The 20,266-nt window shown below is 50.1% G+C and overlaps 7 protein-coding genes across 7 annotated transcripts; 3 read left to right on the top strand and 4 right to left on the bottom strand.

Moving 5' to 3' along the window:
• Window positions 1-807: 807 nt before the first annotated feature.
• On the bottom strand, window positions 808-1,393 carry BO83DRAFT_374945 (acylphosphatase). Its single transcript, XM_025530330.1, has one exon. The coding sequence runs from the start codon at window positions 1,221-1,223 to the stop codon at window positions 1,038-1,040; it is 186 nt and encodes a 61-aa protein (XP_025392125.1). The 5' UTR covers window positions 1,224-1,393; the 3' UTR covers window positions 808-1,037.
• An 834-nt stretch (window positions 1,394-2,227) lies between these two features.
• Window positions 2,228-4,353, top strand: BO83DRAFT_454257 (putative glycerol:H+ symporter (Gup1); the record flags this gene model as incomplete). Its single annotated transcript, XM_025536959.1, has 3 exons — window positions 2,228-2,489; window positions 2,549-2,616; window positions 2,672-4,353. 3 exons carry the CDS (start codon window positions 2,228-2,230, stop codon window positions 4,289-4,291), a joined length of 1,950 nt encoding a protein of 649 aa, XP_025392124.1. The 3' UTR covers window positions 4,292-4,353.
• A 13-nt stretch (window positions 4,354-4,366) lies between these two features.
• BO83DRAFT_330378 (putative HIT finger domain protein) lies at window positions 4,367-5,699 on the bottom strand. Its single transcript, XM_025528234.1, has 2 exons — window positions 5,386-5,699; window positions 4,367-5,310 (listed from the first exon to the last, which is right to left on the bottom strand). The coding sequence occupies exons 1-2, from the start codon at window positions 5,651-5,653 to the stop codon at window positions 4,589-4,591; spliced, it is 990 nt and encodes a 329-aa protein (XP_025392123.1). The 5' UTR covers window positions 5,654-5,699; the 3' UTR covers window positions 4,367-4,588.
• A 1,285-nt stretch (window positions 5,700-6,984) lies between these two features.
• On the bottom strand, window positions 6,985-13,154 carry BO83DRAFT_353338 (cellular morphogenesis regulator DopA). Its single transcript, XM_025529040.1, has 7 exons — window positions 12,964-13,154; window positions 12,776-12,900; window positions 12,568-12,717; window positions 10,256-12,492; window positions 9,930-10,159; window positions 8,414-9,879; window positions 6,985-8,363 (listed from the first exon to the last, which is right to left on the bottom strand). Exons 1-7 carry the CDS (start codon window positions 13,052-13,054, stop codon window positions 7,101-7,103), a joined length of 5,562 nt encoding a protein of 1,853 aa, XP_025392122.1. The 5' UTR covers window positions 13,055-13,154; the 3' UTR covers window positions 6,985-7,100.
• A 157-nt stretch (window positions 13,155-13,311) lies between these two features.
• On the top strand, window positions 13,312-15,702 carry BO83DRAFT_405394 (guanine nucleotide exchange factor MON1). The gene is made up of 4 exons (XM_025533796.1): window positions 13,312-14,124; window positions 14,182-15,044; window positions 15,107-15,288; window positions 15,365-15,702. The coding sequence occupies exons 1-4, from the start codon at window positions 13,500-13,502 to the stop codon at window positions 15,606-15,608; spliced, it is 1,914 nt and encodes a 637-aa protein (XP_025392121.1). The 5' UTR covers window positions 13,312-13,499; the 3' UTR covers window positions 15,609-15,702.
• BO83DRAFT_374939 (proline iminopeptidase) lies at window positions 15,666-17,777 on the bottom strand. The gene is made up of 9 exons (XM_025530329.1): window positions 17,656-17,777; window positions 17,349-17,593; window positions 17,048-17,292; window positions 16,900-16,985; window positions 16,684-16,848; window positions 16,610-16,630; window positions 16,418-16,556; window positions 16,258-16,354; window positions 15,666-16,190 (listed from the first exon to the last, which is right to left on the bottom strand). Exons 1-9 carry the CDS (start codon window positions 17,696-17,698, stop codon window positions 15,879-15,881), a joined length of 1,353 nt encoding a protein of 450 aa, XP_025392120.1. The 5' UTR covers window positions 17,699-17,777; the 3' UTR covers window positions 15,666-15,878.
• A 271-nt stretch (window positions 17,778-18,048) lies between these two features.
• BO83DRAFT_374938 (pyridoxal phosphate-dependent decarboxylase family protein) lies at window positions 18,049-19,994 on the top strand. The gene has a single exon (XM_025530328.1). The coding sequence runs from the start codon at window positions 18,392-18,394 to the stop codon at window positions 19,904-19,906; it is 1,515 nt and encodes a 504-aa protein (XP_025392119.1). The 5' UTR covers window positions 18,049-18,391; the 3' UTR covers window positions 19,907-19,994.
• Window positions 19,995-20,266: the final 272 nt, after the last annotated feature.

Genomic DNA, 20,266 nt, shown 5'->3' with positions numbered 1-20,266 from the left:
GAAACCAAGTTAAGCTTCCAAGCGCCCTGCATATCCCGGTGGGTCATCCAGCGCAGCCTAGAACTTACATAGGAGGTACGGGACGTATGAATCGCCCTTCGATAGGGATGTTCGATGACCACACTTGGAAATTGTATCTTGATCATGGGTATATGGGTAGTTGGTGTGCTCTGTCTACTCTCGAAGTGGAAGCAGATTTAAATTGCTTCCCATTATCTCTCTACCTGAAGATGAACGGGAAGATATTTCGGCGTAAGTTCGCTGCTGTTATCTGATTACGGACGACTCCTTGTAATCTGGGCTGGTCCCCGTGACCCGGGGTCCCCTTGTTTTACGTAGTTTTGGATGCTCGGCGTCTGTTGAACGCGAACTCCGTGTTTCTTTCTTAGTTAATTTCTTGCTCGGGGTGGGTTATTCTTAATCGGCGACTCGGGGGTGGTTTATGGGGTATGAGTTGTGGTTGATTGGTGGTATCTAAATGGGAATACTAGATTGACTCAGTGTTATGAAACGTTGCTTGAAAACCTCTCGTTTTGCTGTACTGCTTTGGATAATTGTAAAGAAACTGTAACAGATATTTGTATTAAGGACATAAGTTGAAGATCATCTTTACAATAAGTAGTAATTTACATCCAAACGTACCCAAGTTGTGACCCCCCGTGTTCTATGGCAGGTCGCCTTACCGGGAGAACCCGGAACGCCGTTTGAGTCAAGGCATGCCGAAGATAGTTCGGGATTGCGCCGGGGTCTGCTCGCTCCATTCATTCCTGACCCCCGACGTCAGACAGGGGCCGGTGAACATATTAGAAACAGACTATTTGTTGTTGCTCCTGCATTTTCCGTTTGATGTTGTCATTGATTCTGAAGATGCTGGCTTGGCTTTCAGATGACTTTTCAATACGAGGGTTGTTGGAAAGGCTAGGATCAATATTACATTATCATCTACTAGTAGTAGTTCATGTCAGAAGGACAAACAAGATTTTGTTTTGCAGCGGTACACTATTAACGGAAAGGAATGTATTTGGAAAGATAGTATATCACTGCATGGCCTCATACCCCGACTCCGAAGTCTTCATAAACCCGAATTCTACCTCTCCATCCTTGGGTGCGATTTCCTTCTTCTCTAGCTTGACGACATGTGCATGGCGGGGTCCATTGTTGATGTCTTTGAGGAACTTCTGTAGAGACTCTTCGGTTCCTTGGGCTTCACCTTCTACCTGCATGGTATTAATATAAGTAATTTACCCGATATCAACATGAAAGAAGATTCATGGACAGAAAGGGAAAAGTGTCAGTCATGTAGTAAAGAGGGACAGCACAAACCCTTCCACAATGTGTGTTCTTCACCCAGCCTTTTACATCATATGCAGTGGCTCTCTTCTGAGTGAAGTCCCTATAGATCGCGGCGTGCTTAGCGAGAAGTGCATCTATAGCGTGCAGAAGGCAGGGTATAGTTACCGGAATCCCACTCCTGCCAGATTATGTATTAGACTTGTCTGCTACAGAAAGAAAAGTTTCATAGATGTTGCTTAGGAGCATTGACGTGAACTTGCCTTGGACCGTGCCAGATACTTTGAATGCGATCTGGGGGTAGTTGTGTTAGTCCATTTGTAATAGATGACGTAGCGACCCCGGGGAAGGGTGTATTGGCTAAGGGTCTGAGGTGAAAGCCTTACACGTTGCGATGCCATCTTGATAGATGTATATGACCTTTTCCAAAGCATAAAGAAGATGTCACCGACTTTTGATGTCTATGGACTGGCTATTGTTCTCTTGAACCTGGTGAAGCAGGCAATGGCTTAGTCATCTGATATCATGAGGGGTGCGACTGCGTACGCTAGTCTTGATCGGGTCAGACATTGTTTGTGGCCAATCAATGCCTGTATATCTGGATTAGTCACTTATCGAGCCAGTTCAAGTGCACGAGAATACTACTATATCGTAAATGGCAGGGTATCAGATCAATTATAATGATAACTATAGAAATGATACTTATGTAATGAATGCTATTTCCAGTTCAATCCATGCTGACTGTTATGGTATGCAGTGCTGACAGCGGCATAACCAGCAGCCCGTGACCCCAGCGGAGATCCGCCCCTGAGCCAAAAATGGAATCCGCGGTGATCTCCCCAACATCCGCTCCTGTTGCTCTCCGCACTCCGTCCTTACGGTGTCTCCCCTCTTCCTTTGTCTTTGAGGGGTTGCACTACGCAATGCTAGTGCTAAGATGCCTCTTTCAGTACTTTCGTGGCTTCGGAGATTATACTCCCTTGATACTCTAGATACCCGCCTTACTACCTCTTCTACTACTCCGCCCAAAGCTGCCGCGGGTCACACGCGAGCTCCCTCCGCCAGAGATGCCCGTGCCATTGCGATTGCGCGCAATGCTCCCCCTCCGAAATGGCGAACTTTTGAGTTCTACATTTACTACGTGATCTTCTTGATCGCTGTGCCGTTGATGTTCATCACGGCCATTGGGGTGTCGCAGGGTAGGCCTGGACCACTTTTTTGTTACAAGAGGAGCAGCTATGCTGACTTGATTATGTAGAGAGCCACCCTTCATATCCGACCTACGCTCATCTGCTGTCGCCTGGCTGGATACCCGGACGTCAAGTTGTAAGTAACTGGTGTAATTGTTCCATGTTAGACGCTGACTTTATTGTTCTGCTAGGACAACTCCGATGACCAGTATTCCTCGTTCCGCGATAACGTACCATACCTGTTGCTGCTACTAGTCGGACACCCTTTGCTTCGCCGTCTATACAACAGCTATGTACGCCCAGTCGCCGGAGATACCGGGTCCTCTAAGGCTTCTCCGGCAATCCTTGCTGCGGATGCTCGTCTCACTCAGCGGATAAGCTTCGACTTCTATTTCGCGCTCGTCTTCATCACAGCCCTTCACGGTGTTTCCGCGCTGAAGGTCCTCGCAATTCTATATGTGAACTACAAAATCTCCAAGAATCTCCCCAGGAAGTACATCCCTGCGGCAACTTGGTTGTTCAATATCGGAACGCTGCTTGCGAACGAACTCTGTTCCGGCTACCATTTGGAATGGGTGGCTTCTTTGTTCGTGGCCCCGAGTGGTGCAGACAAGGAGGCACCCTTGGTACTTTGGGGTCGCTACCTTGACGGGTTTGGTGGTATCATGCCCCGATGGGAGATTCTCTTCAACATTACGATCCTTCGATTGATTAGTTTCAACATGGATTACTATTGGTGCCTTGACTACCCCGCTGCCAGTCCCATTGAAGTAAGTTTATTTCTCTCTCGATACGGGATCCAATCTGACAGACATAAGAAGAAACAAGTCGATCCTGCAGCACTGTCAGAGCGCGACCGTGTCAGTATCCCCGCGGAGCCAGCTGCGTTCAATGGGCGCTATTACCTTGCCTATGTTCTCTACGCTCCGTTGTACTTAACAGGCCCTATTTTGACCTTCAACGACTACATCTCCCAGCAAAGATACGCACCTCCATCTCTTACACGGACCCGGACAGTACTCTACGGTGTCCGTTTCTTCCTGACACTACTCGCCATGGAGCTCATACTTCATTTCATCTACGCCGTGGCTATCTCGAAGGCGTCCCCCGACTGGTCCCTGTACACAGCTGGCGAGCTCAGCATGTTGGCATATTTCAATCTGCATATCATCTGGCTTAAACTTCTGATTCCATGGCGGTTTTTCCGTTTCTGGGCATTAGTCGACGGAATTGACCCGACCGAAAACATGATACGCTGCGTTTCGAACAACTACTCTCCCTCCTCCTTCTGGCGCGCATGGCACCGCTCCTTCAACCGCTGGATCGTGCGCTATCTCTACGTGCCCCTAGGTGGAGGCAGCAGAGGAAGTGCCGACCGCGGCAAATCTTCCGGGATCTACGCCAAGGCCCGCCAGATCTTCAACACGCTTATTGTCTTCACCTTTGTTGCTCTCTGGCATGACATCAACCCCCGTCTCCTCATGTGGGGCTGGCTTATAACTCTCTTCGTTCTGCCCGAAGTCATCGGCAGACTACTGTTCCCAGCCAGCAAGTGGCGTTCGCGCCCGACAACGTACCGCGTCCTTTGTGGCGTTGGAGCAGTCGGCAACGTTCTAATGATGATGATCGCCAACCTGGTCGGATTCGCGTTAGGGCTAGATGGATTGGAGGGTCTTTTGGCTGGTATTTTGGGGTCCTGGGCCGGCATCATCTACCTCATCTCAGCGTGCTGTGCTCTGTTTGTGGGAGTGCAGGTTATGTTTGAGATTCGTGAAGAGGAAGCACGGGCTGGTATTGACTTGAAATATTGATTCTATCTGTGAATATTATACAGCAGTTGCTTAGACGCATTGCTAGATTTGGAATAGCATAATTAGTTGCATCTAATAGGGTATCAAAATGTTCATATAGCCCGCATCAGCGCGGGCTTCCACTAGTAGGGATATGCACCATGCCCTGGGGAGCGGCTCGAAAGCTTCCGCCAGAAGATCCAGTAGTGGTGTCCTGAGTATAGACTCAAAGGCTAATAGTGCAGTACTGTCCGAACGCTACCACCTTCTTACTTCCTAGTCATCTTATCCCCCCAAAACTACCTCCACTCATCCTGACTAGAAAAACGCCCCGCACCTCGAATCCTCATGCACTTTATAACACCCCAACCCACAAGTCCTCAAATGACAATTCTTGCACCGAATCTTCCCCCAATACCCACACATACAGCAGAAATACCGCGGCGACTTCCTCGCAATCGGCGGGCCAGCGCGCGATGCATGATACGTCAACGGCGGTTCTGCGAGCAAAGCCTGCATGATACGTTCCGAGGGCGCAGAGGGAATATATGATTTCAAGAGGGGGTCGTTGTCGTGTTCGGATTTGATAAGTTCATGGGGATTTTGCTGCTTCTCCTCCTCCTCCTTCGATTCGGTGTTGTCTTTGTCTTGGGGTTGGTCTTTGTCGGGTGCTGGTGTTTCTGTTTCTGTTTCGGCGGCGGTGGTTACTGTTGAGGCGCGGGAGGAGGTCGGGGCGGTGGAGGAGGGGCGTTGATGTTGTTGTTGTTGTTGTGCCTTGCGATTACTGCGCGAGGAGGTATCGGGTTTAGGTGTTGGTGCTGCTGTTAGGGGTGTTGAGCTGCGCCGAGGGGTAGAGCCCGGTTTGGTGATCTTGTTGATGGAGGGGCGGTGCGAGGAGGAGGTGGAGGAGGTTTGTTGTTGGGTTTGCTGGGTGGATGCTTGCTGCGCTAGAGCGGCTTCTTCGTCGTCGAGGTAATTGCGGAAGGTCTTTTGGGATTGTAGGATTCGGCGGACGTTGGAGGTCACTTTGCCTCTTGTGCCTGGGGGGTTGTAGGTTAGCATGTGTGTTTTCCGTGAACGTACGATGTGTGTGCGTGTGTGTGTGTATGGCATACCTCGACCAGACGCATCCTTCTGTTTTACTGGAATTGAGATCTGCACGTCGCGATGATTCTCGCGATCCAGCTCCGCAAGATGTCGAACGATAGCATTGTTCTGTCGTGAGGAGAGGTCCGCTCGGCCTGGATCGCGGATTCCGCGTTTGCGGCCGATGGCGGGCGTGATGGCGGCTTTGGCTGGGTCGAAACCGCGATCGGGGACGTAGGTCCACCCCGGAGTGGCGTGGGTGGTTGTGCTGTTGGGAATGAGTTCGACGTGATACATGTTTAGGAGAGGATGGAGGGCATGGTTCGGTTCAGGGTGTTTAAAGGCGATGATGGGATGGATTTGAATCTCCGCGAAAATGGATGGATGGTTCGAGAGACCGGAGATGATCCCGTGCCGGAGTTTGTCTTGTTTGCAGGAAGCTTTGGCTCGATGACGCCAGCGACTCGCCGCCAACTGGTCGATATACTACTAGATGATTAGAGAAGACATACATGGCTGGTATTAGTGTACATATAGATAAATACTGTTTGTATACAGGGCTGTTGGTTCATTACGTGATCCTCCATCGCTGTTTTACTCCTGGCGCTTATCTGTGCCAGACCCTGCAATTGGAGCTAAACAACATGATTGATGCTGGGAACCGAAAGATGAAATTGCGCGGTAGAATAGCAAAAGGGAATATGAATGTCGCAGAGCAAACAAATGGAAGAATTGAATGAACGGGGTAATAAATTCAGCATTAATGAGAATGTTCAAGCTTATTTCTTCTTCTGCAACTGGTCCACCTTCCTTTCTAGTTCACCAATGTACGTCTGCAGCTTTTGTGTAGCTCCTTGAAGAGCCTGATTACCTTATTAGTAGCTCTTATGAAACTGTTTTGGGAGGAAATAATATACGTACGATGATATCTTCTGTCAGCATCTCGTTCGCGATCCTGTACTCGCCCAGGACATAGAAGTAGACTCCGGCGCTGGCAGCAATCGCGCCAGTAAGGAATCCGAACAGACTAGTTCATGATCAGTAAGCTTATAAACCTTTGGATGAAGCGCAGTCCAGGATAAACCAACCCCCCGCGAAACGCGCCCACGGGCTTCTTCGTAGGCAGAGTGTGCGCCGCTTCCTTCATGAAGGGAGAGACCGAAAAGTTCCGCGCCGGGACAAATGCCGACTTGGTTGCGACGGAGCGCAGGCCAGGCAACATTCTCTTGCACACGTTCATGATCATAAATGGTTTAAGGATCTGCAGTTGCAATCAGCACAGAGCATCGCTAGGCAAAATGATCAGGTTTCTTCTCACGTTGGAAGGAGATGAAGTTGGGGGCGCCGGGGAGAGCTTGGGATGAGTGACGTTGGCGGTGCTGTTTTGGGCGGAGACTGCGGCTGCTGCCGGCCCAATTATCCACGGCGCGTTTTCCGATCTCCTTCACCCCAACTATGCTGCTGGTTATTGTATTTGCCGCCTACGATTGATCACAAGTATTATTGGTGGCTGGGCTACGTGCGGAGATGCTACTGGATTGTTCCATGGATACCACCTGCTTGATACATACCATTATGCGTCCAATGGCAATTACTGGAAAAAGACAGTTCTATCTACTATAGTAAGGCAGAGATCGTAGACCTCGGTTGTTACGGACAGCGCGGAGTCTGGCATACAGGCATTGGGTATAATACAAGAGAGGCTCGCTAGGTAACAGGAACTGGAAATAAATGAATGACGCTGTTAGTTGGCCATCGTACTTTCGTTGAACAAATCCGCTAACAGGTCGTCTCGGCAGACGTCCAACCGCGGATGGCCCATGCTATACGTGCTCTCGAATGCATGAATGCTGAGCTGATCAAAGAACGGCCGAAGGACTCGCTCAACAATCTCATCCTTTGCCGTTTCGCGAATCCAGTCAGCAGTCAGGCTTGGCTGTTTCCCCCCCTGGCTGAGATCGGCCGTCTCCCCGAGTCCATCCGACGAGGCCGATCCGCGCGCTCCCAAGCTCTGCGAGATTTCGTCCGCGAGTGCCATGGGTTCAAAGCGCTCCGGAGGGTAGACCGCATCTATGGTGTCGGTCACGTAAAGCCATTCGAGAAGTTGAAAGTCATCAGGCGCGAGGATGAGCAAAGTATCCAGCAGCTTACACGCTTGTAGCAGCGCATATGGGTTGTACACCTCCTGCTGCTGGCCTACTGAGACCGCTGAGATGGCCTCTTGGAGCTCAGAATTCATCAACGGCCAAAAGGGGGCCAGAGTAGTGGCTGTGCACTTAAGGGCAAGGGCGCGCAAAACCATGAAAACCTCGGACCTGGTCGTAGAAGATGGGGACGAGGAACTAGTCGCGCCCAAGAGATCTTCCAACTTCTGAAGGAGTGCAGGTAGCTCTGCAACAAAGTAGTCAGTGTTGGCTGACAGGATGAGGAGGCTTATCCTGCGGAGATTCAATTGCGCCTTTCGATCCGCTTCTAGACGGGCAGCAGAAGCTCCAACGCCAAACATGATGCCTGCAGTACTTGGCGGAGTGAGTCGGGACATCAACTCAGACATTCGATCTTTGTCGGCGAGCACCCATTGCCGCAAAAGGTTTACCCAGCCGTCTTTCACCAAATCAAGCTGCATTCCGAAGAATTTCGGGTCGTTGAAGGCATCAGAGATATCCTTCTTCCAAATCTTGGAAGCAGCGGGGATTTTTGCTATGTGCTGGAGGAGCGCCATAAAATTCCGACTAACGTTATTCGGAAAGAGGCGTGCGCGAAAGAGTGGCCCGATTATATGAGTAGATATCCCAGACACCGCGGTAGTAATACGATCCGAATCGCCCAAGGTTGTTGTAAACGCGGGCATAGAGGCAGCAAGAATGCTGAGCAGGTCATCAGGCCCAACATGTGGCAGCGATCCACTGTCATAGTCAATAGACGCCCGGCCGAGAAGTGCTGACTCTTGGGAGAGACCCATGGGCTTGCTGGTGAATATTGCCGTCAGGAGACGGAGGAGTACATCCTGAAGTTGTCAGCATAGCCACGTCAAAGTCAAAATTAGATGAAACATACTCCTAACTCCTTCCTCATCCGTCGATCTTCTCCGAAGCTCGTATTCTCCAACTTTGCCCCAAGGATCGCTGCGAATTCCACTAATCGCGGAAGGATCTGCCTATGCGGAAAAGGATTGCTCAAAACATCTCGTAAGAAGGTGGTGCAATCTGCCCAAATCTCATCCAAAACATCATCGTCAAGTGACCTGGCGTAGGTCACTAGGAAACCTGCTAGCTCAGACTCCGTAAGGCTTGCGGTCAAGGTGGACTTGCGGTTGGGTTCCAATGCGGCGGGGTTAGTTCGCGTGTAGATAGAGTTGAATACAGCTGGTATTGTGATCTTTGGACGAGATCCATCCAGCGTGTGGAGCAAACTGATGATCAAAGACGAAGTGTCGCTGTCTGACTTCGTCCATACCTCTACCGCAGTTTCAAGACATTCAAGTGCCTCGGCCGTGAACAAGTGTTCCAATATCCGACGCGATCTATTCCTCATGCGCAAGGATGTATATTGGAAAGATGCCAACGACTCCGGGTCTTGAGGGAGTGTGCTTCGTTCTACCGCGCCCCACGACCATATCGAAAAACAAAGTCGCACAGCGTCCTGGAAGCAAAGCAAAACGGTGAGGCGGTTATTGGCCGCGCTGGACCGAGCATGACTCTGTTCAGACGCGAAGACTCCTGAGACCATGTTTCCAAAGAACCCATGATTCTGGTCCGGGCTCTTGGCAGCCGGTACATTTGCTTCTTCCGACAGCAGACGCTCGTGGGCAGTTGCGATGCAAGTCTCGAGACCGGTGAGTAGAGCGATCGTAGCGTGTTCAGAGCGATCTTCGGGCCAACCCTCGGTGCGCTTGAAAGATAGCTGAAGACTTGCATATGCCAATTGGATTTCCTTACAAAAGCATTCCACTAACATCAGGATTATCTGGAAGATGGATCCTGCATAAAGCGGAAGTACTTCGCAAAGCAGTATTGTCCACCTCTCCACTATCTCCCTGGAGTTCGGAGAGCTTATGCCTTTTAGAAGGCACTCCAATAGTTGCTGAGGGGGCTGGGGTAGAGGTGGCAATGCAAGAGACTTATCAGGTTTGTCGCTTGTGAAGGATAAGATAGAAGGACTTGTTAGACGCTCTCGAGAGGCAGTCCTTTGATGCTTTGGGCGTGGTGGGGGTGGTGGCAGGTACGCTTGAGCAAATCGAACCTTCAGCGCTGCGAGAAGAGTGTCGATAAGTGCTGCTTGAATACCGACACTACCACCGTTATCGAGCACGCTGGACAGCCTATCGACAAGGAAGGAGTCAATTCCAGATTCGGCCACCTCCTCGGCCCCGGGGCCAAGAAGAAGTTGACGCATCACAAGCAGCGCCGTTTGTTGCAGTTTGATCTCATCCACGCCCTGATGAGCAGCCGTCGTATGTCCGCTAACCACTCTGAGAGAGGCCTGGAAAATGACCGCATGTAGGCTCTGGGCTCCAGAGTTATCTGCAACTATCATCAGAAATTTGGTCACAGGAATGCTTGGTAGAACCGACCTTCAGATGTTGGAGTATCCTTGTGCTTCTCTGTTTGTACCAACGTCTGGGTGAGCAAGCTGATCCACCCATTATGTGAAAGCGTTGATATGAGATTGGATATTGTTTGTAGTAGATAGCTGCACTCTCTGTAGTCGTCTGGAGATACAGTGGGATTCGCAGTGTCTGGCTCTGCGTTCTCTGACTGCTGGAATAGACGATCAAGCCTCGAAACTACCATGCGGAAAACTCTATAGAACATAAGCACATGTTCAAAGCAGAGTTTTCAATCCAATATCAAACAGGAAAGGAATATGGGAGAGACTGGGAGTGGGGTGCAAACGAACTTATGTATGGAAGACAGGTCTTCAAGCCAGCGGTGTACGACCTGAGAGGCTTCATTTACGCCTTGGTTGAGCAAATCCAAGACGATAAAGAGAGGGCGCTCGAGCATCGATGACTGGTAAGAGATTCCCAGCTGTGACACATTATGTAACTGCTTCGGAGGGAGCTCGTATGTACCGTGATGACTGTGAGACCAGAGAACAAAGTACCTCCCTGCTTGTTCTGCCGACGATGATTGACGATGCCCGTTCGACTTGTCCACCATCAGAGAAGTGATCGCAGCCTCGACCATATGATCGGCCCATGAAACAGAGTGCAAATGCCACAATGAGCGAACTGCCTCGACATGAAACTTAGGGTTCAGCGGCGAAAGATATTGCCATAGCCGGTTGACAAGGGTGGGAATCAAGTCAGATACATCCTCGTAACTGATGTAGTACCCGGGGCTATGGATAAAATACATGCTCGTAATGGCGGATGCAATCGAGGAGATGGCTGCGAAGGAGGCGGTGGATGTCTCCACTTGATCAGCGCGAACACGATCACATAGTGCCAAGTAAAGGCGTCTATCGCGCAGAATCTTTGTTTTTGGAAGCTTCTTCAACATGACAATAAGAAGGCTTATACGTTCATGCATCTGTGTCGCATCGCCGCGGCCATCGAGAGCCTCAATAGCTTGTTCGTAGGCATTCCTGATGATGAGTTCCCCAAGGTGCTTGGGGGCGAATGGAAGCGGCTGAGGATCAAGACTCTGTTTGCTCTGCTCATAAAAGGCATGTATCCTACTCAAAATTTGTGAGCCAGGTACATCGGACTTGGAGCCATCCGCCTTATGGGTATCAGACTTCTTCGCGAACGCCCTCTCGGTGAGTAGACCCGATAAAGAAGTCATAACACGGGATAGCCCAGTTGCTACGGCACGCAGCCGCTCTTGGTCCAAGTTAGGACTCTTTTTCGGAGAGAGTTCGCTTGATTTGATTATTGTGGCGAGAGTCAGCAAAGGCACATGTGCAAGTACCATGTCCTCTTCGCGCACATTGAAGTTTTCGAGGATGAAATGCGCAAGATCCAGATTCTTCAGCACCTTGTCGTGCCCTGAGGTCAAGTCCTTGGACTTCCAGTCAATCAGGTACAAAAGTTCGGAGAAAATTACGCCGCTTTCCACGCCATCAAAGAAAGAACTGGCACTGCGAAAAACTTCCTCGAACTGAGTTTTTGACGCTTTCGATTCAAAAGCCTGGACACTTCGCATGATCGGCAAGAATACTTCCGGCACAATATAGCCGCCAACTTCCCATCGGTCCATCAGCGACAGCGAAATGCGAAAAGGCCTCGTTTTCTCTGCGGGTACTTCGGTATCTTTCTCGATCATGCCAAGAAGACCGTTCACCAGCGGAGTCAATCCGAATCGACTAAAGTATTCGGACTGAGAAATTTCTTCGGCGTCAGGGACCGGTTGAGAAACGTTATCCGATATAGAATTGCGTGCCTCGAAGGAGGGCCGATCGGTTGCAGGCTCAGGACCGAGGAGCCAGGCCCATAACCTTCTGTTCAGACTCATGTCTCGTCGAGACACAACTCCCACAGCTGCGACAATCAGTTTCTGAAGATCATCCTTGGTAATTCTAGCTTGCAAAATAGGTGAGCTCAGGGGTATATGTGTCACTAGCAGATCGAGGAAATTTCGCTGGACAAGGACTTGTTCGTCTGCTAGTCCAGTTGCGAAACACCGTATCAGCAAACCGGGTTCCGGCAGGATTACTGAGTCCGCTGCCACAGAGATCTCATGAGGTAGATCCTTAGCTTCGCTCACATCACTTTTGCTCGGCCTGCGATCTGTGATGCCCAGCTTAGGTAGGTAACGGTTCAAGTAGGCAAGTACACCCGAACGTCGGCTAGGGCTAGTTATGGACGCCAGGAACAGGCACTGCCAAAAGTAGTGACCGCTTGGACTGGACTCCGCTTCCTGTTTATATGTATCCATCTTACTCGCGATGTCGCGGAACTTGTTGACGAGTCGCATGGTAGGGTCAAAGTCATCGCTTGTTTCTTCTTCTAACCCTGGCAGGAGGGCCAAAAGGATGGCCTTGAGGGCCGGTCTGATTGCCCATGGTTCGAGATTGCAAATGTATGTTTCCACAAGAGACAGAAAGAGTGGGCGGACAGTGAGCGAGGCGAACGTCAAAGTGGGCGCGATACCAGGGAGGTATAAGGGCAGGTCGTGCGACAATCCTTCCGGCTAAGGCACCAAAGACATATGTTAGCAAGAAGCAAGTATTCAGATTAAGTAGAAATCTGAGTGATAAATGCGAACCTTGATCAGATTGAAAATGTACGTATAGACTTCAAGAGCTTTCTGGTGGACACCGGACGGCAAGGAAGGGTTAAGGCATTGGGAAAGTCGTTTCGCAACCAGTAGTTTGTGAGGCACAATGGGCATGTCCGCAGGATGGGATTGAAGTGCCTATGAAGATAGCCATCAGTAAATTGCATTACCGCCCCTGGTATATTATGCATCGTACCTTGAGCAACCGGCTCAGGAAGGAGATGTAATCCGCCCATTCCTGCAAAGCAGTATCGAATAGTGACAGTGCTCGTTCAACGGTAGACGCATAACGGCGATAGTTCTTATCCTTCTTCAGCGGCTCTGACAATATCACATATATCAGTATGCAGTATAATAAAATCTGTACGACCAAGAGTGGCCAACCTTCTTTCCCCCGTAGTCGGGAGCGCGTGAGAGAGCTTTCGGAGCTTGCGGGGGAATTCGACCTCGGAAACGAGCTCGGATCAAGGCTCATGGTGCGATTGTCGGATGATTGATTCTGTCGTGCAAATGTAACTGCAGATCGCGCCTCATCATATCTTGTGCATCGGGCCAAACTGGGGTGGGAGGGCTAGTTTGGTCTGGCTGGTTGGAGCTGATGTTGCGAAAGGGCCAGGCGGCCATGTTTCCGTCTATCTGGCGTTGACCCGCCCGCCTTTGGGGAGCTCCGCCGGGAGGCTCCATCTTCTTCCTTCCCTTCGGTCGCTCAATCTAAACTATGCTTGTTTCCTCCTCCCGCCCGCCGCTGCCGCATCGCGGCCTTGCAATCCCCACCATGCGACATATTCTTCTTCATTTCTATGGCGTCTGTGGACTTATTCTCCAGAGCTAGGATATTCGTCTTTGCTACGAACTCGATTTCTAAATGATCCCAGCTAGAACGTGGCTGAGGCAACTACCGGTGCGCGCGAGCTGAGAGTATGGATTCGACGGACCCCGGTCCGTCGCAGGACACCCCCGATCATGGCATTACGCAAGCGCCGACTCCCCAAGACGACGACGACGACGCCCCATTCTCCGGACAAGCGACTACGGGATCTACAGAATCTACTGGCGGTGACCACAGCACCGTTCTCGATGAACGGCCACCGCCTCTTCCCCCGCGTCCAGGCACATTGAATCTGTTGGATGAAGGAGGGGCATCTCTTCGGGTACCGCGGCAGCCTGCACAACCAGCTCTCCAATCCAGGGCTACAACGGCGGTATCTCTCCCAGATGTTGCTTCGCAAGATACAGGAAAGGATACTTTGGCTGTGCGCAATCTACAAGGCGCACCGAAGGCTAAGGCCAGCCTCAGCCACTTAGCTAGCCCAAGAGGAAGCGAAGCTGGCGATACTGCTAGTATCAGGAGCACAATACCTCAAGGAGATCTAGGCGATGTCGATAATGTCTTCGGTGACTTTCTGGCAACGGAGCCTGGTCTTATCCGCCAGCCTAACACGGGACTCTTGCAATTCCCGGAGTTCCAAGCTGACGACGTAGAAGACGACTTTGCCTCGGAGTTCGAGCCAGTGGGAGACGTTGGCGAAGAAGGGGAGAACGAAGGTATGCATAGCTCGCAGATAACGGTCCTTACTTTCGCTAACCAACAAAACCGTGCAGAACTGGTTCTGGAAAATTGGAAATCGAAACGCAAACACTACATTATCCTCTCAGCTGCTGGCAAACCGATATGGACGAGACATGGTGACGGTGGTCTGATATCGACCTATGTTGGCGTCATTCAGACTATCATCTCGTTCTATGAAGATTCCAAAGACCGCCTAAGCAGTTTCTCTGCCGGTGATACCAAGTTCGTGGTGGTCAACAAAGGGCCTTTGTACCTGGCTGCGATCAGTCGCATGCTGGAGAGTGAAACGCAGCTTAAACTTCAGTTGGAAGCTCTGTACATGCAAATCTTGTCTACTTTGACCCTTCCATCCTTAACCCACCTTTTCTCTATCCGCCCTTCTACCGACCTCAAGCGGCCCCTTCAAGGCTCTGAGACGCTTCTATCTACGTTAGCCGACAGCTTTACGAAGGGGTCCCCATCCACGCTGCTTTCCGCATTGGAATGCCTCAAGATCCGCAAGTCTCATAGGCAAGCGATCAATAACACTCTTCTAAAGACCAAGGTCAGCGGCCTTCTCTATGGCTTGGTCGTGGCAGGTGGTCGGCTTGTCAGTGTTGTCCGGCCTAAGAAGCATTCTCTGCATCCCGGTGATTTGCAGCTGCTTTTCAACATGATCTTCGAAGCCGAAGCTGTTAAAGCTGGTGGTGGCGAGAGCTGGATTCCCGTGTGCCTACCAGGCTTCAACAGCAGTGGGTACCTCTACATGTATGTCAGCTTCCTCGATCTACGAGAAGACTCTGGCAATACTGCCGACGACACAACCACGAAAGAGGAGTCTGTTGCTATCATCCTGATAAGCGCCAATAAGGAAAGCTTCTTCGAGTTGCAAGGCATGCGCGATGCATTCGTCGAGGTTTGTGACCATGCCTCTTATGAAAACATGCCAGCAGGCTAACCTAGTACTTTAACTCACAGCAACTAGAGAAGAATGGCAGTCTCAAAATCATCAGAGAAGCCGTTGACAAGGGCCGCCCCAGCACAACAGACATAGTTCCAGGGACCGTCCTGCACCACTTCCTTTACAAGTCACGAGCCAACGTACAATTCACAATGTCCGCGTATGACCCCGAATTTGCCTCGGTATCCCGACGTCGCAGGTACGCACAACCCTTGATTCTCGCTTCCGACGACTATGTCATTATGTGTAGATACTGACAATGGCACTTTATCTAGGCTGATGTCCACCTACAATAACCTACATGCAAGCATCCATGCTAAGCACACCCATGTCAAGATCCACCACTGTGTCTCACAATCCTCGAGCTCATTTGCATGGGTGACACCGGTGTTCGAATTCTATTGCGTTGCAAATGCAAATGCAAACCGCAATGCATTGGCGCAGAGCGCAAGCAAGATAATAGACTGGGTGCATCAAGAAGAGGAGAGACTCTTCATCATTGGCGGAGCGGTAAGTTAGGCAGCGGCTCCTTATTCCAGTTGAGAACAGTGACTAACAGTCGGTTACCAGGTATTCTAATCATTTCTGGCCCTGCATGGATAGAGGTGTATATACAGCTTTCCTTGAAATATTTTCTGGTCAAAGACCTCTAGTACAAACACGCCAAAGTGCATCAGATATCATCTCAAGCTAAGGCTACACAAGACTTTCCTATATGACCAGGATACACCTAATGCATTTATACACAATACCATGCATATCATGGTCCAGTAACCAAGATCCATCCCTCTAATCAATGGTATCCTCCCTCAGAGCAAACAGCTGCTGAATAAGCTCATCCGACTTGCTGCGAATGGCATTATGATACATAACATTCGTAATGAACTGCTTGGCACCCTTGATCTTGGCCGCGGTATTCTGCGCATGATCAAAGTGGACATACATATCATCAATGTATGTGGCTGCGTAGACAGGAACCTCGTTCCGTGCTAGCTGGGCTTCATCATAAAGCGCCGGCCAGTCATTCGCCGAGGCGAGGATGTCTGCCGCATCTCGAACCTGGCTGAGTTCCGTGTAGGAGTCGAACATGTCTTTGTAGACCTGTATTTGTGCGAGTTAGTGTTGTTGATTGGGTTGATGGTCGGAGTAAGAAAGTTGGGGTACTTGCCATTTCACCAGTGAAGAGGATCTCAGACTTGTTGGCGTCGATTTGGAAGTCCGGGTTAGAGGCGCGTAGTCTATCTGCGGACCAGTTGGAGGGTTTGCTGTCATGCCGATGTTGTTAGCTCGTGCGAATATTGGTGGGGTAAACATTGGTGGTGACTCACCCCTGGCAGTAGATAGCCTCATGCAGAATAGCGTAGATGATGTTGTTGTCCATTCCGCCGAAACTGTCAATAGAGGTGAGCGTGGGGTGGGTGAGGAAGCCGAAGACGTCCAGGTCGTTCCAGGCACGTAGCACGAGATCTATGTCGTGTTAGTGAGGGTTGAAGGTATTTAGTAATTCTGGGACCCATTACCATGGATGCTGTCAAGACCACCTGCGGGATGTTAGTAAGAAGGATCGGAGAATAATCGCTTCAGAAGTCCTTACCGTGCATGCCAAACAGGATACCCATTTGCTGGAATCGCTCCGGGGTCAGTGTTCCTGTTGGCAGAGCGACCTCGTTGTCTTTCAAGTATTGGATGATTTGCTTGACTCTTTCGACGTCTTCGGGGAACTTGGCGTAGTATGCCTTGTTCCTTTCGATGACCTTTTCTGTACGGGCTTAGCTCACCATGCACTAATTGTGTCAAGTAGATTGCTTACCGTATGTACGTGCATACACAGGGTCTGGGTTATCAACGAGAGGAGGAAGTCCACCGCAGATGAAAGCCTCAGCGAGACCTTCTGGGCTTGTAGTAGAATAGCTAGTTAGTATCCAGCTGGGACCATCATGAGACGGGGCTAGACATACAACATGGAAAGATAAGTCACGGCGCAGAAACCGCCAAAGCTCTGGCCAATGATGCTCCATTTCCGCTTGTCCTCGGGGTAATCGGTCATCAGACAACGGCGAACAGCCTCACAGTCACGCACAATGTTGTCTGCGCGGAAGTTCTTCATGTACTCTGCTTGTTTGATGGCATTGCCTTGCCGAGCAAGGGTGCCCGCTGTGACGGTGGAACTGAGACCAGTGCCACGTTGATCGAGGAACAAGACCTATTTGGTGAGAAAGGAACCCTTAAGATATACTACTGTTCAGTGGGGTTGTTTACCTGATAACCCTTTTCGAGGACTGTTCCAATCCAGCCATACTCTTGCGGGGGGCGGCATCCCATTCCAGGGCCACCCTGCAAGTACACCAGGAACGGCAACTGCTTGTCGTCCTTGGGGGTCTCGCTTGGCTCAGCAGGCGTTACCAGACGACGTACACTGCGGGCAAACAGTCTCAGAGTGCCATCATTGGGCTTGTTGTAATTGAGAGGCACATCGAAGAACAATTCAGCCACCCGGAGCCTGCCTGGATAACCCCACCTGTCATTAGCGTTGACATTTTCCCCTAACCCGGGAAGCCATACGCACCGGGAACATTATGGAAGCGCCGATCGATCAACTTGGCAGCCATTGTCGTGGCACTCTTAGCTATGGGGTCTATGGGATTGCGGATGTCTTGGATTCCCTACGAAGCGAATTGAGGTGGTGTGACGGGCAGATGGGCTGATGGGTCCAACAGCCGCCGGCGGAGGTCTGCCATTTACTAGCCTCCGCTTTGGGAGAAGCTGTAAACTGTAACGGTATCTTCTCCTCACAATACGGTATGCTGAGCCGCGATTAAGCTTCCCGTCAAAATCACTCCTTTTAGTACTAGGATTTGTTCGTTCTCCACCATTTCTTATGCAGTTTCGCGCTTCGGAGATAACCGCACCTATCATTCGCTCCCTGCATGACTGCAGTCAGACTACTACTAGCGCTGACGCCCACGCCTTGCAATAGTGCTGCCTACTCACTGCTCTAACTGCCCTATAACGCTGTTTTAGTGACTAGCACTGTCAAACCCAGTCTTGGAGATCCTTGCAGCATATTTGACGACTCTGCTCCATTTAGCAAGTCCAGCCGGTACTGTATTCTGAGTCACGCACACCAATCCGGGTACTACTTCCTTTCACTGACAGAAATACTATAAGACAGTTTTCTAACTAGTTTAGATTTGAAGCTGGATATATCTCATTCAATCATTGTATCAGCCAAGTCCGTCGCTTTTGTCCTTTGTTGTATACCCAATTCAGTCATTGACTGATTTCAAAACACACGTCGCGCAATGGACCTAAGAGATATCAAAGGGACCTCCCAAGAGCAGGGCCAATTACATCAGAAGCTATGGGAACTTAACCAAACATATACACCAGGGAACGTATTGCCTAGTGCTAGTGACTTGTCGCGAGCCAGAGCATCTCTACCAGAGTCTCTTCCTGTTGAAGGAACGGGATTCGAAAATGCCACCCAGCATATTCTCAATGACTTGGTCCCGGCCTTCAACCGCAGCAGCATAAGTCCTAATTATTACGGATTTGTCACCGGAGGCGTCACCCCGGCAGCCTTATTTGCAGACAATCTGGTCACAGCTTACGATCAGAATGTTCAAGTGCACCTTGCAGAGCATTCTATATCGACAGACGTCGAAGCCACTGCTCTCGGTCTGCTTGCCGATCTTCTAGAATTGGATCGGCGTAGCTGGAGGAACGGGACGTTTACCACTGGGGCCACGGCCAGCAATGTTCATGGATTGGCTTGCGGGAGGGAGTTTGTCCTCCGCGCTGCTGCCAAAAAGAGTGGAATCGATATGGAAAGCGTTGGTGAATATGGCTTGTTCGAAGTCATCCAAGCTACTGGAATCTCTGGTATCCAGATTCTCTCGACTATGCCTCACTCTTCGTTGGTAAAGGCCGCTGGAATCCTTGGCATAGGCCGTGCCAACGTCAAGAGCATTTGTCGGGATAATCATTACCTTCAGATCGACTTTGAACGACTTGAAGCGGAACTGAAAGCCAACAAGGCGAGTATCGTCGCTGTCTCCTGTGGAGAGGTCAATACTGGACATTTTGCGACGTCAAGCTTGGCTGAAATGAAAAGCCTGCGTAGCCTCTGTGACAAGTACGGAGCCTGGCTTCATGTCGATGGTGCCTTTGGAATCTTTGGTCGGATTTTAAATGGTGCCGAATTCTCTGCTATATCAAAGGGGTGCGAAGGTATGGAGCTTGCAGATTCAATTGCAGGTGACGCGCACAAATTTCTGAACGTGCCATATGACTGTGGCTTTGTCCTTTGTCGCCATCCTAATGAGGCTGGGAAGGTTTTCCAAAACGCAAATGCGGCCTACTTGTCTGGGGGGCAGTCTGGAGCGCTCTCAATACCTTCTCCACTAAACATCGGTATGGAGAATTCGAGACGCTTCAGAGCGCTGCCGGTGTATGCCTCATTATTGGCATATGGCCAGGTCGGGTATCAGGAGATGCTACAGAAGCAAGTTCGGCTTAGTCGAATGATCGCAGGCTGGATATTCGATCATCCCAAGTACAATGCTTTGCCAGAGTTGGCAAGCAAGGATGAGTTGCTAGACCAGACCTACATCATAGTGCTGTTCAGTGCAAAGAATGACGATTTGAACCGCAATTTAACGAAGGAAATTAATGCGACTTCTAAACTTTTTGTGTCCGGAACCTCCTGGCAAGGAAGACCGGCTTGTCGCATCGCAATTTCAAACTGGAGGGTGGAAGAAGGAAGGGACTTTGCACTTGTGACAGATGTCTTGGACAACGTGGCTGGAAGAGTGTAGAGATATGACACGGTTGGTCTTATGCTTCATGTCTGCTTTCTTTGTACAATACATTCTTAATATATTCTAGCTATGCTTGTAATGGGAGGTCGAGGTTGTTTCACTTCATCGCTTTTGGTGTCTTAGAGGCATTCATCTTCAGACCAACGATAGTATTTACCAAATATCACTAAACACCCCAGTTGTGCAATGAGTACTTTGTTTACCATTACCCGATGGGTAACCAATTAGAATTTCGCCACATAGTATTTCGTACGTATTATTCGTCTTTGCTCTCCAATGTTTTTTTTGTCCATTATTAGATTCCATGAATGGCGATGCGATGACTAATCTGACATGATCATCTGCGACACAAATGCT

This window comes from Aspergillus eucalypticola (assembly GCF_003184535.1).
Source record: "Aspergillus eucalypticola CBS 122712 chromosome Unknown BO83scaffold_3, whole genome shotgun sequence".
Classification (NCBI taxonomy): domain Eukaryota; kingdom Fungi; phylum Ascomycota; class Eurotiomycetes; order Eurotiales; family Aspergillaceae; genus Aspergillus; species Aspergillus eucalypticola.
This window is presented reverse-complemented; position numbering and strand designations above follow the sequence as displayed.

Excerpts from the sequence above, each read along its gene's own strand:
- BO83DRAFT_374945 (XM_025530330.1), bottom strand. The coding sequence starts at position 1,223 with ATGCAGGTAGAAGGTGAAGCCCAAGGAACCGAAGAGTCTCTACAGAAG.
- BO83DRAFT_330378 (XM_025528234.1), bottom strand. The coding sequence starts at position 5,653 with ATGTATCACGTCGAACTCATTCCCAACAGCACAACCACCCACGCCACT. Across the intron at positions 5,311-5,385 it reads GAAGGATGCGTCTGGTCGAG|GCACAAGAGGCAAAGTGACC; the intron begins GTATGCCATACA and ends ACAACCCCCCAG.
- BO83DRAFT_353338 (XM_025529040.1), bottom strand. The coding sequence starts at position 13,054 with ATGAGCCTTGATCCGAGCTCGTTTCCGAGGTCGAATTCCCCCGCAAGC. Across the intron at positions 12,901-12,963 it reads CCGACTACGGGGGAAAGAAG|AGCCGCTGAAGAAGGATAAG; the intron begins GTTGGCCACTCT and ends TGATATTGTCAG. Across the intron at positions 10,160-10,255 it reads GACCTGTCTTCCATACATAA|AGTTTTCCGCATGGTAGTTT; the intron begins GTTCGTTTGCAC and ends TATGTTCTATAG.
- BO83DRAFT_405394 (XM_025533796.1), top strand. The coding sequence starts at position 13,500 with ATGGATTCGACGGACCCCGGTCCGTCGCAGGACACCCCCGATCATGGC. Across the intron at positions 14,125-14,181 it reads CGAAGAAGGGGAGAACGAAG|AACTGGTTCTGGAAAATTGG; the intron begins GTATGCATAGCT and ends AAAACCGTGCAG. Across the intron at positions 15,045-15,106 it reads TGCGCGATGCATTCGTCGAG|CAACTAGAGAAGAATGGCAG; the intron begins GTTTGTGACCAT and ends TTTAACTCACAG.
- BO83DRAFT_374939 (XM_025530329.1), bottom strand. The coding sequence starts at position 17,698 with ATGGCTGCCAAGTTGATCGATCGGCGCTTCCATAATGTTCCCG. Across the intron at positions 17,594-17,655 it reads GCGCTTCCATAATGTTCCCG|GCAGGCTCCGGGTGGCTGAA; the intron begins GTGCGTATGGCT and ends GGGGTTATCCAG. Across the intron at positions 16,557-16,609 it reads TGGTCTTGACAGCATCCATG|ATCTCGTGCTACGTGCCTGG; the intron begins GTAATGGGTCCC and ends AACACGACATAG.
- BO83DRAFT_374938 (XM_025530328.1), top strand. The coding sequence starts at position 18,392 with ATGGACCTAAGAGATATCAAAGGGACCTCCCAAGAGCAGGGCCAATTA.